General features: G+C 31.2%; 1 protein-coding gene across 1 annotated transcript; it reads left to right on the forward strand.

The window, feature by feature from the left end:
• The first annotated feature begins 345 nt into the window (after positions 1-345).
• Positions 346-11,736, forward strand: LOC141614162 (uncharacterized). The gene is made up of 2 exons (XM_074432917.1): positions 346-763; positions 11,639-11,736. The coding sequence occupies exons 1-2, from the start codon at positions 346-348 to the stop codon at positions 11,734-11,736; spliced, it is 516 nt and encodes a 171-aa protein (XP_074289018.1).
• Positions 11,737-14,572: the final 2,836 nt, after the last annotated feature.

Here is a 14,572-nt window from a genome sequence, read left to right on the forward strand (position 1 = left end):
AAAGCTGTTGTTGGTAAGTTAGTGTGGTGGATTGCTTTGAAGTCTGACCATCTGTGGGTTAGGTGGATTAATCACATCTACCTAAGAGGTCAGAATTGGCAAACTTATAAGCCTCCTGCCTACACTAGCTGGTACTGGAGGAAAGTGTGTCAAATCAGAGATTTCTTTGATGAAGCTTTACAGCAACAACTATGGTATGGGCATATAGTACGGGAATATTCCATAGCCAAGGGCTATGAATGGTTAAGAGATAAATGAGACAAAGTTCAATGGAGTGGCTTAGTTTGGAATAAATGGTCATTCCCAAAGCATAGTTTTCTGGTGTGGATTTATCAACACGGAAACATGAACACAAATGTTAAGCTATTCAGTTTAGGGATCAGGGAGGATGATACCTGCTTCCTCTGTGGTCCGGATCAGGAGACTCTTGAGCACTTGTTTTTCGCTTGCAGATATAGTAGAGAGGTTCTTGAACTGGTACGGGCTCGTACTGGAATCAGGATCCCACAGACTAACATTATGGGGTGGAGGTTGAGTAGAAGAGGAACTAAGGAAGAAAAAGGAGTAATAAATGCTGTGATTAACGCATCTATATACCTTATTTGGCAGCAAAGAAACTCCTGCATAATAGATGAGTGCGTCTTGAGACCGTCGAAACTTGTGAAACAGCTCACTCAGGACTTGAAGATCCGATTCTCTGCTTTGATCAAGGGAAATGGAGATGGTGGTGACTATGTTAGGAAGTTTATGGCTGGAGATGAATGTAATTCCTAATGGCGACAGGAAGAAGATGATTCACCTTAGTGAACGAAGAAGACGATGATAGTTTCTAGGGTTATCTATTTTTGGGGATTTCTGGTTTTGTTCCCAATTTGATTTTGTTGTCGGTTGGAATATGATTTGGGCTTGTCCATTTCATTCTAGGCGGTCTGGATGTTTTGGCTTTGTTTAGCATTTTTGTATCCGTTTATGGTGACACATGCATATATATATATATATATATATATATATATATATATATATATATGTATATATATATATATGTATATATATATATGTATATATATATATATATATGTATATATATATATATATACGACTTACATTTTACCAAAAAAAAAATATAGTATTGATGCCTAAGTAGTAAAAGTAATTTCGTCAGTAAAGAAAAGAATTGTAGTAACATTGGATATAGTTATATGATAGTAATCACTCATTTGAATAGTAAAAGTAACAATATTATCAACTGAGATTAGTGAGAGTGGTAGAAACAACAACGAAAGTAGTGAAATAATGAATATTAATGCGGGCATGCGGCAATAGTGAAAGTAACAATAATTACGGCGGGAGTAGTGAAATTATCAATATTAATGCGGCAGTAGTGACAATAACAATAATTACGGTGTGAGTAGCGAAAGTAACAATGATTACAGGTAAGTAGTGAAATGTTATTACTATTGTTTCATTAATAAGAGTAAAATATTAATAACGGGAGTAGTGAATTTGTCTCAAAATTTATTTCATCGTAATTTTAGGATATGTTATAAAAAATATATTAATGATAAATTTATGGGTTATGCAACTTTAAGTAATTTTATTTAATGAAAAAAAATTAGTGGTAAGTAGAGGTAGCCCGGGCGAAGTCGGGCATTATAGTTAATGCGTATTTTTTTTTTTGTTTTTTTTAGTTAATTAAATGTAAAGCTAATGGAATATGGATGAATTTTTAAAGAAAATAAGTGAATTAAAATAATGCAATATAATAATATATTGATAATCTATGTCATATTAGTTTGCCAAATCACATTGTTATTGTGTACGTCGCTTTTTTTCATTCCATGTCTACGTGGCATTTTTAGGCTAGCCTTTTAATAATATTTTATAGATCATTTTTTTCCAAAAAATGTATTCCTTTTGAGTTCTGATTGTGCACCAGTTCGGACCATACCAGAATGACTAAAAATCATGGACCAAAATCGATTCAAAATCAAAAATTTCAGACCAGGACTAGATTAGTTGGACTGGAATTTATCCGTAATCGCCTACTTACGTTCACTTTATAAAGGAATTATTAATTTATACTTAGAAAAATGAAAAAATATGCATTATATATTATCGTATAATAATGTCAAACTAGTTTGAAAGCCCGTATTTCGTACGGGTTAATGACCTTAATTATTTTAAAACTAAGTTATAAATCATTAACGAATAGGTGTTTCGAAATTCAAATCCGGGTGTCAGATAATTCTAAAAAAAATTGAAATATCCTAATCTTTTATGGCCTCTTGATACGTACTTAATTCTAAGCATTAAGTACTAATCATCATAAGTGTAAGGGAATCGGGACGCTTTGATAGCTCTTATGATTAATCTGCTAATTACTGATACACAGAGTTCATTTTTATGTTCTTTCTTTCACAAAGCACATGTAATGTATACTCCTATGATCATCTTGTTGCTATCATTCCACTGTAAAGGCGTAAAAGATAAACGCATTTATATTTTTGGCCACTATAAGCAAACATACAATTTAGTAACAACAAAATTATAGTTTGTTAAATTTTAATTTTAACCGTTAATAATAGAAACTCTTAAGAGTTGTCTTTCACAATAGTTAAGTGATTCAAAAAATTTTGGGTTGAATCCCAAATTTCAAGGATGACTTCTATTAATAATAATAAGATCACCCTACATTATGCTAATCTTTCAATGTGGGACACTTTTACTATTTACACGTAATATATTCATAACACCTCCATTAATTTTCAACGTAGGACAAATAACATACTAAGAAATACACCATCTTTTTCACACATAGCTCGACATCCAACCCGAATCCCGAAATATGGATAATTGTTACTCATTATATCTAATAGTAGTTATATTTAATAATATGAGCAAATACTAAATGTTAATATTCGTACGTTCAACATCCAATCCGATTAATAATAAGCAAATACTAACAAACTAATCTTATCTAGAGTCTAAATTTTTTTGCACGTATAGGTAACATTCGTGCAATTTTATCTTATTGCTAACAAACTAATCTTATCTAAAGTCCAAATTTTTTCTTATATATAAAATTAACATTTTTTTCTTATAAATATTAAGTAGTTTTTAAGGGTTGGACTCTCTAGATGAAAAAAATGTTAAAACCTGAAAAATTAACATAAAAAATTAACATTATGTAACGTTACTTTTAAAGTCTCTTATGTAATAAGTATACTACTGATATATGTTCGTTATTTAAAAATTCAGCTTAAAAATTAAAAAGTAAATAACTTATTGCTAAACTACTAAATTTGAGTAGAAAAGGAGATGATATAACTATATATAATTATATAATTGTGAAACCACCAAAATCAAAAGTATAATACAAATAAATTTCACTATTGTGGAGTTAATAAAACAAACTCTTATAAGAACTATTTAAGATAATACTTAAGAGACTCAAAAGATTTTGGGTTGATATTTAAGCTCCAAGGATGACTCATATTTATAATCATAGGATCACCCCACATTATGTTAATCTTTCGATGTGGGACAATTCTACTATTTATAATAATAGGATCAGCACACTTTATGTTAATCTTCCGATGTGGGACACTTCTACTATTTATAATAGGATGACCCCACCTTTTCTACTATTTATACATAGTATGTTCATCACATCTACATTATTTTTCAATGTGTGACATATAACATACTAAGAAGTACATCATCTTTTTCGCACCTTGTTCGACATCCAACTCGATTTAATAACAATTTGCTCTTTGGAGTCAGGGCTCCTACTCCCCCTTAGTTGATGTATGAATTCTGTTTGTAAGTCTTTTAATTTAAGTACCTATTTAAACAAAAAAAGACTGAAGACGGATAATTCCGTCTCAAATAAAAATTCGTGATAATAAAATACAAATAAATTTTGTATTAAGACTACATAAGCCATTATGGCCTATGGGTCTTTTAGGAAAATGCTTTTGTAGCATTTTATTATGAGCGTGTTGGCAGTTCTTATAGCTAAGATGGTAGCGGAACCATGAGCTCTTTGCTATACTTGGATTTCCTCAACTGTTGTCCGCTTAATTGTTTAACTAATATTTAGTGAGTTAGTCCCATTGTAATGAATCATACCTAACTCATTTTTATATTCTCATTCTCATTAAATTGAATAATTAAAACATTATAGACATTATAACCCATTTTAATATGGAAATATTATTATAATAATTAAAATATTCTCCACATTATTTTTTATATCATATTGTGAAGATAATGATACAAACTCTTAAGAACTATCTAAGACAATACTTGAGATACTCAAAAGATTTTGGGTTGATAAATAAATTCCAAGGATGTCTTCTATTTATAATCAGATCACCCCACCTTATGGTAATCTTTCGATGTGGGACAATTTTATTATTTATATATGTTCAATGTTGAACATATAAAATACTAAGAAGTATATCATCCTTAATATATGCAAATAATATAAAATCTATACTCTAATGATAACATTTTTTTACCACGAACCTAATTATACTATTTTCATAATTTTTTTAACGAACTTTTTTTTCCAATGAAATGTAAATTTTTTTTTATATAAATTAGTAAAATCACTTGAATATAATTTAGGAAATATATATTATAATAAATAAAAGATTTTTTACTTTATTTATTATATCAAAAAAATTTATTTAAGATACTTTCCTAAATTGATATTTGATGATGTGGACAGCTCAGAATCGCTCGAAAAAAGCCTCTTTTATAAATATAATATAGATTAAAGAGTAACAAGTGAAGCTAGCTTGACCAGGCATCAGAATGAGCGAGTTAAGAACGTAACGAGCATATTTCAAACAACATTTATAAATATATTCTTGTAAACTAACCTAAGAAAGAAAGTTAAAACCTAATTCCAGTATTTTTAGTCTAGACCGAAAAATCGATCCTTAAAAATCTTAAACCGGAGAATGAATTTGATTTTCAGTTCTGCTTTTGGTCTTATCGAGTCTGGTCCAGTCAGGTCTAATTTTCTAGTCCGGACATGATTATGCACACCCGTATTCTTTAGTTATTGAGCTTTACCCCATTATGAGTATCACTTGAAAAATAATCATATTTTTTTAAACAAAGGTTTCATTTGAATTTATTACAACAATATATTTTTATATAATCAAAAAAATTGATTTTGTTTTTCTTAGTTTTGAAGGTTTTATAGGAAGATGCTACACATACACATTGTGTATGGGTTTTTCCATACACAACCAATGATATCGTAACATGTGACAAACTATAGTTAACTTTCATTAGTTAGTTTAAGGCTTGGTTAGTAATTTAGCATATGTAGTTAAATTGTTAACTACATCTTAGATTTATTATCAAGTGAAACCTCCAAAAAGTTATCTACATTAGTTAAACGTATTTGATAAAAAGCGAACTAAATATTTTATATATCTATGGTAATTATTAATTTGAATTATAATAATTTACATAATTATTATAAAATTTACATTTATTATAGGTCATATTATTATAATAAAAAATATATGTACATACAATATATTTTTGCCAAAGGTCATATTATTCCTAACATGCAGTACACTGACATCTTACCAGATATAATTAAACCCGCGTAAAATAAAAGCGGATACATAAAACGCTCCGTAAATTTTCATCTGGACTCCGATTAAGGCGAAACAAAACCCTAAAATTATTAATTTTTTGAGCCCGTCGCAATGGTAGTATTTTCTTATACCATCGACTTTTCGGAAGTTTCAGTGCTACTCGGTTTTTTTTTTTTTTTGAAAAGGAAAGCTCTAAGGCATTACTCTAACATCGATAAATCAAAGAAAACAACACTACTCGTAGATGGTGTGAGCACCTCCGCACAAAAATATCTACCAACTACTATAGGAATTAAATGAGCTAAAGCATGGGCAACACAGTTGAAGTTATACCGTATTCGCTTGAAATTACATTATATCTACTTTCGAAACAATATTTGGTGGAGATTTAGTGACGTTTCTCACGGTTCTTATTATGTTGGTGGTTCTCACCGGATCCTGACCCTACATTGACTATATTATATATGTACATCTTATAATAACTAATTAACTATATGAACATATAAAAGTATTTAGATTTATTTGAATTATTTATCAACCACGTTTCAACAAATCATCAAGTACCTTAATTTATTTAGGAGGTACATTAAATAAATATCTACCCCCTCTGTCCTGGTCATTTGTTGTCTTATTCCATTTGAGGGCGTCTCAGTCTATTGTTGTCCTTTCTATTTTCGGAATGCATTTGATAAGCAATTTGATCATTCACACTCAATTTGTTCCACTTGTTATTTAATAATTAGCCATCTTCTCTATCCTTGGTCTTTGTGCCAAAACCAAAGGACAACAATTGACCGGGATGTGTCGCAACAGCCTTGATGACAAGCATTAATTATAACTAATTATTTAATATAAACATAATAAATGCGTATAAATCTCAGCAAAATAATAATTATATTTTAATAAATTTTATTATATAAAATTAAATAAATAACTACGGTGATTTGATTCTAAATTTATTTAAAAAATATTTTGATAACAATTATAAAATGTAAATAATTACGTTCATTGCGAAAAATGCTTTCAATTGAGTATAACTTTTATTATATTTATTGAAATATTTTGATATGTGGAGATGATTAAAGCGAGTTTCTCACAATGTTTTTTTTTTACATTTACGTAAAAAACATTTTGAAAAACTATAAAACTTAGACCATTAAATCCATTAAGAAAAATATATTTTGAAGAGTCATTATTTTTTATTAAAAACAAAACTTTAAGAAAACTACTAAGAGATATGTTTTTATAGTGTAGGAATGAAAAAAATTATATTGCGACAACTTGAATACATGTGAGATTTTGATAGGTTTAAATAGTGTGATAACGAGTATGTATGCACATAGTGAATGCGAGTGTATTTGAATAATCAAAACAAAAGTAATGATTATTAAGTAAAATAATATTATAAACGATATGAAAAAGTAGCTTTAATATCTTCAGTTGAGTTTGGATCATATATGTTTAATACATAAATATCACACGTCAAACATAAAAAAATTAAAAATTGCATAAAATCATATTCACATGATTTTGAACAAATATTAATTGATTTAAAACATAACTTATCGTGAAATGATATAATTTGAGAACTTAATGTTGATTGTTGCATTATTCGAATAAATTTTATTTTAATTAATATAACATTTGATCAATCACAAAATTGTTTATAAAACATTGATCATACATAATTAATTAACACTTATTAGTTTTAATTAAAATTGAATGTATTTTATTTTAGAACATTGAAGTTAAACCTAAAAACCATTAAATTTGAGAAACATTAATTTATTTTTATTTATATGTAAAAATATTAAAGGTCATATATGAATTATTATTTTTCTTCAATTATAATAATAAAATTTTAAAACAGATCGCGCGAAGCGCGGGATACTATCTAGTATATAATAAAAGTACATTTTGTAATAATTATAGATACACATCATGTTTAATACAATTATTTATTACTTTTATTTATTAAATCAGGTCTTAACAACGATATATAATAAAAGAGATACAAAACTGACAGCAAGATGGATGTGTCATAGTGGTAATTGTAAATGCACCTGACCCAAGAGATCTTGGGTTCAAGCCTCAATAACAACATTTTTGACCCCGCTGTTGACCACTAGAGTTGACCGGCAGTCAACCTGTTAACTAGTCATGATAACAACTTAACTACATATGTTAAATTACTAATCGAACCCTTAATTAATCACTTGAACTTAACTCAAGTTTGCCACGTGTCGCGATCTAATTGGTTGTGTATGGCTTTTTCATACACAATGTGTATGTGTAGCCTTTTCCGGTTTTATATCAATTCAATAACTTTAGAAACAGTTTATCTAAAAAAGGAAATGTTATTTTTGTACTGAAAAACAAAGGTTATGGGTTACTAAATAATTCAGAAAAAAAAAAAATTTAGTTAAATTTGCCTTGATTAAAACTATGTCTAAACCTTAGTCAAGTAAATTGAAATTAGTCTAAACATTTGGCACCTAATTAAGTTATTCAGATGTTTGGTACTCAAAATGAAACTATGTTTAAACCGAAGTTTCATAAAATAAATTTAGTTGATCCTACAGTTCGAAATTATGCCAAAATTTAAGTACCCAATAAGAAGGGTTTTATTTTATTTTTCTTTAAATTGCTTATTATGCCAATTTGGAACAAGCAAGGAGTTTAAACGTCTCAAGAACTTAAGAAAAACGGTGTTCTATTAAATTAATGAAAAACGACACTTTCAGAATATCTCCATTGGTTTAGTTTGAGAACTTACTTGCAATTTTATAATATTGTAAGCTAGTAGCTTAACCATTGAAGTTGTCCAAGTAGGTTGGAAAGTGAATAAATAAATAGAAAAGTCTGTTAAGTGGGTCTAATCAAGCTATTAGTAAGTTGGCTAAATCATTGGAGCAAATTGTAACTTAAAATTGTTGTAGGTTAAAAAATTGGTGTGGCAGAGGTAAGCTAGTAGCAACTAGATTACCATTGGAGATGCTCTCATAACTCTTTATGTGTTTTTCGTAATACTTTCATTAAAAAATTGTAGCGTGAAGTATCTCTTTAATTTCTTACCTATATTACAATAAGTATATACCCATTTTATCTTTTAACCGTGATCCATATCTATTAAATTACATGTGCTACTATCTTTATTTTAAATTGTAAAACTTCTAACAATAAATGAGAAGGTTTCTTTGCTGACTTACTGTAACACCCCAATACACCAAGGTGCCTTACCAAGACCACCTAATGCATGAGAGTGCTACCATCTCGGTTACCCGAGGCAATGAATATCAAATAGACCATAAAACAACATACTTTAAATAAATAGTTTAAGGGAATACATCAAAACCCAAAAATTGTAAAGTATGATACACCTTCTAAATGACTCGTGATAACTCAAGCACAACTATCCCTCGCGCATCCATATCATACCTGCTCAATAACTGCTCACCATCCCTGAATGGATCACCATAGTTTTTAAAACAATTAAATGGGGTAAGTTACTGATTACACAATATAAGATAATACAACAACAACAATACACACAATCTTCCAACACCGTCACATCACCAATCACCTGACTAGCCTGAAGGTCTAGTCCTGCCAGATTACGGCCGCAACCAGTAATCCACATCGCCAGTGGGAGACCTCAACCGTTCCCACCTAAGCCCCGGTCATCTATACCTAGCGCAAACCCATGTTCCTTAATGTGCACATCCCCTTTTGTGGCGGGTTCCATAAAGGGCAAATCAAGGGCGTGAAGCCACTCCCGCAAGTGACTTCACTCAGCCAAGGGCACACCTCGCGAACCATAAACAACAACAACAACAATCAACTACAACATCAACAATTACCAATTCAAATACGATATAGATAAATGCCATTAATCAACAATCAACAACCAATCAACCATCTCGTATCATGTAAACAATAACTGAGTAAGAAACCCTACCCGGATATGCAATCACCACAATCGTCATAACAGCAGATAAGAAACGTTTCTCTACGAAATCACCTCCTATCAATCATACAATCATACAATCACCAACTAATGCCAACAATAACCCAAAACCCCCAAATTACCCAATTAGGGTTTAAACCAAAATCAACGAAACAATATAAGAACTGTACTAGGATCTTACCCACAAAGCGACAGGTCTCAACAGTGTAAACAGCTCTGGATTCCCACGACTCATGCCTTTGGATTTGATAGTAATGTGAGAGAGAAGAGCTACGTAACTTTGTTCTCTTGTGTGAAATATTTAGAATAGGGTAAAAACTAAAAATAAACTGACGAAAAGTGTTTTTATACCATTCTCGCATTGCTATCAAAACCCGGCCAAAAACCCGTAAAAACCCACGTACTCGATCGAGTAAGTGATTTACTCGATCGAGTTGCCTCTAATCGATCGAGTACCCAATAGACAGAACACTTTCCAGAACGCCGACACACACTTACTCGACAGAGTAAGCCTTACTTGATAGAGTACCCAATAGCACATAAAACCGTAGTATTACACTTACTCTTTAAATATTGTTGCACGAGATAATCTAAGTTAATCTAAATTAGTCTCATATGATATAAAGTTTGTTGTTTTATCTTACTGTTTTGGATCAAGGCACTGAAGTAGGAAACACGGACACTTCTCCTAATTAACGTCCCCGTATCCGACATTGTGTCCGATACCGACACACTCCAAATCGTTTCGGATACCAATAAAATCGTGTCTGATTGTCTTCATTATTTATTTAGACACATATGTATCAGACATGTTTCCATCGTATTTGGACACGTCTCGAACACGTGCCATGGTAACTGGATATGTTCTAAACATCGTCTTCAATCTAAAACAAGTTCAATTTAAGGTGAGATATTGATGCATATGCAGATGCATCGATCAACAAAAAAAAAAAAGAACAGTCCCAATGAATGTTTAATTAGTTGAACGTGAAAAGACACGGTCTCGATGATTGTTGAGTCGATTACTTGACGCTCAATAAACAGGTGTCGAGGCTTCTTTCCTAAAAGAAGTCATGTCTAAGCTTAATTAAAATTTGAGTAATAAGTACTCTGAGTACATGTAGGATTGTTATTACTTTCCTAAATCGAGTCAGTTTGTTATTAGTTGTTATTTCTTTCCTAATTAGTTTAGGCAAGTTACTTTCCTAATTCTAGATATATAGAATAAGTTTTATTTCCTAATCAGTTTAGGAAAGTATTATTATCTTCTAATGAGTCATCGAAACCGACATAAGAGCTATTAGGGTCGTTCCATATGGCTATAAGTAGGGTGCTAATTAGCTTATTGTAGGATATGTTATTTTCGAGCGAATGAATAAAATTCAAGTGTTTGCGTACACAAGCTTTTAAACTTGTGAGTTCAACTATTTGTTCTTCCTTGCGAGGTTGAAACTTAATTATTCAAGATTTTTTTGTGAGGTTACTTGAGTAGATGTTAGTTTTAGTTTCTAATCATGCGAGATTTCACAACTAATTCATATCTTTCTATATCTTTTATTTCCGCTGCAAAATTATCTTTGAAAACGTTAAATTGCGCCAAATTTGACATCATGCGTCTTTTTTTAGAGTGGGGAACCGGAATTGAATTGAGGGTGAATGATATTTTTTAGAAAAGGAATGAGAGGTCGAAGAGAGATTGATTAGAAAATGGGTTTAGGTAAAAAATGAGAATGTGTTATAGTCAAGGTCTAGCTTAATCTTTACTTCAGCTTTTGTTTCCAATCTTCAATCCTGACATTAGTTTTAGTTTCAAATCCAATTATTTCATTTTCTTTCCATTGGATCCACCTTGACATTAGTTTAACCTACATTTATTTGAATCACCACCTTGATATCGAATTTATTGTAATAGAATTATTATTTACTAGTTATATAATATTACTAGATATTGACTTTATAAGCACACGTTATGTGACTACATAACTAACTAGTTTGTATAAGATAGGGTGCTGTATTGATAAGCTGTGTTCGCTGTGTGGCTTGGAAGTGGAGTTTCATGTTCATGTGTTTCAGAAATGCAAGTACAGTGAGAGGGTCCCGACTGGTGCGGCTAAGCTGTGCAATGTACAGGTTCCTGCAATGTAAAATCACCATTTAAGCAAAAGCCTTTAGCCGGAAATTCCCGATTAAATAAGACTATTACCATCTCAGTTCCCCGAGGCAATGTATATCAAATGAAAAAGAAAACCAAGTACTTTAAAATAAACTTCTACTTTATTACACTCGTTCGAAAACTTATACTGTCATACATGCTCCGAATAAATAACCAAACCAATTTAACACTATTGTCCATGTAATAAACTAAGTGAAACTCAAACTAGACTCTATAGCACCAGCTCCATCCAGCTCAGCACATAGCAACAACAACATGTAATCCAAACAGCTAATTATTCCAGACTTGCTTTATTAACTGTTCCCCATCCAATCGGAAATCATTTAATGGATCAACACAGGCCACCCCGGAAATAGGTGACAATTTACACAAGACACAATACAATCAATTACATGCTAAATATAAATTTACAAGCAATAGTGAAATGAAACACTAAAAATATCCCTGCATAATACAACATAATCGATCAATTGACATTGCGAGTACATGGAGGCTCACAGCCTTGTTCCATATACATGACCACAATCACGGATATCACGTAGTACCATTGTCACACTTCATCAGGTCCACGACCCACTCCGAACACCGTCGTGCCTGCCTTACTTTACACATACATCAAGTCCACGGCGCTTCCGCATCCTTGTGCCTGGCCTACTATTTCAACAGGTCCACTACCACAGCTGTGCCTGGCCTACTTATCAATACACACATATGCCAATTCATCGGGACCACAACCGCAGCTATGTCTAGCCTACAGTCAACTCATCACAATCTTTACCCGCAGGCAACAATATAATTTCACAATAAGATACCAATAACTCAATACCAGCAGTAGTACTATCGATTCTATTAATAATAATCATAAGATAACTCAGTATACACATCACTGCAACACATTATATTAACAATGGGCTCGGGATAAGACCGTCACAATATGACATAATAATAGATTATTAAGAACAAGAGTAATCATAAGATAATACTTACAAATTAACAAGAAGGAATTAGCGAGAAATCCGTCTCAAATCTCAGCAACACTCGCATGCCGCTACTTCTCCTCTCTCACGACACTCTCTTTCCTTTTCTCTTTTTTGTTTCTTATGTTTGTGTTTTAGGATTTTATAATATTTAATTTTTATTTTGGTGCTTCTCCTTTGTGTTTAGGGATGACGTCCTCCAGGAGGATGCGTGTATTTTCCTATAACTATCTAGTTGGTTTATTAAATGAGCCCAAGGCCCAAGCCTATACGGTTGATTTGCCCGGCCTAACTACTCCGTCCACTTAAACTAATTCTCAACTGTTATGAAATATTATAGTATAATATTATATGGATATCCATATCTTAGAATATCATAGTATATTATCTTATGGAAATTCTACCCTCATTGTATGTGTATATATACCCCCTCATAATGGAATGAGAGATAGTTTTTCTCTCTTTTCTTCTCTCTACTTTCTCTCTATAATTATCTCTTGTCTTTATTTCACAACAAGTTATCAGCACGAAACGCTTATTAATTAAACTGCTGAAAAAACGAATTGATAACATGAAAGTGGGGTAAGACATAATCATTAAGATGGTCATATAACAAAGACAAACAACTCGTGTTTATCACACTTAATCATCTCAGGTAAGTTTTTCTAGTACAATTTTCTTCCATACACGTATAAGTAGTTAATTTTGTTTTAGAATCGTCAAGATTTTGATTCCTGTATCTGAAAAGAAGCACAGAGTATTTGTTACAAAATATATACAAGTTTTGAAAAGGACCATATCATATAACTTTTGGCCTTAAGTTCCAAAATATTTATTTTGTAAAGATGAGAAATATGCCCATGTTATAACTTTGGCCAGAAGTTCAAAGTTTTAAAGGTGTGTAATAATTTAACACCGTCTCATCATTACAATATATTCATATTGTATAGCTGTAAGTGGCTAGAAGTCCACGTCTATGAGTATATGAACCGATGTTCAATTTAAAGCGATCTTTATAAAAGCCAAATTTATTTGCGAATTGATTCTTGTTCACCTGAAGTTGAACATTATAATGAGATATGAAATTTGTTCCACTCCTTGAAGTGAATGTGACATCTCATAAAGACTTTGTCTGTAGCAGAGATCGGGAATATCGCGGTATGATAAACCTAATATTGCGGCCTTAATTGAGCCTAATAATGCGGCATTTGATAAGGCAAGTAAAGAAGCCTTAATTGAGTTTAATAATGTGGTCTTATTGAGCTAAATTTTTTCATTGAAAGAAATGACAATGTCGCATAAAAGTGAATATCTCATGAAAATCCCTGTGAGACTCGTATATGCTCGAAGTCTGATATGAGAAAGGGAAAATTATTTACGGGTTGAAAGATTGACATTCGCACTATGACCTGAAGTTCATAGCGTTTGTAAATAATGAAACTATGACAAGAAATTCATAGTATTTAAGGATAATGAGATTTGTGACCGAAAATTCAAATTGTTTACATATTTCCATTTTTCATATCTTGCATATTACGGAGTACGTTTTATCAGTTTAAATTGTTGTTTTAATGATAATTGTGTAGTCAACACAAATGTAAAATAAGTATTAATTGACACACGACAACATGATTAATTGTGTGAATAAGGATAGTATTAGTTTTTGCCTAGTATATTGACAATATATTTGATATTTTTTTCGCTATTTATGTCATCTACACGAAATCTAACCAACTGAATTGAAAAAAAAAGACAAGGAGACGTATTATCTTAAACATGTAAGTTGTTCTATATAACAATGTTGTCAATTTGTTAATTATGACAAGAGCAA

This window comes from Silene latifolia, chromosome 11 (assembly GCF_048544455.1).
Source record: "Silene latifolia isolate original U9 population chromosome 11, ASM4854445v1, whole genome shotgun sequence".
Taxonomy (NCBI): domain Eukaryota; kingdom Viridiplantae; phylum Streptophyta; class Magnoliopsida; order Caryophyllales; family Caryophyllaceae; genus Silene; species Silene latifolia.

What these genes read in the sequence shown, in the direction of transcription:
- LOC141614162 (XM_074432917.1), top strand. Translation starts at nt 346, where the DNA reads ATGAACACAAATGTTAAGCTATTCAGTTTAGGGATCAGGGAGGATGAT. An exon ending in GTTTATGGCTGGAGATGAAT is followed by an intron (nt 764 to 11,638) that starts GTAATTCCTAAT and finishes GTGGCTTGGAAG; the next exon opens with TGGAGTTTCATGTTCATGTG.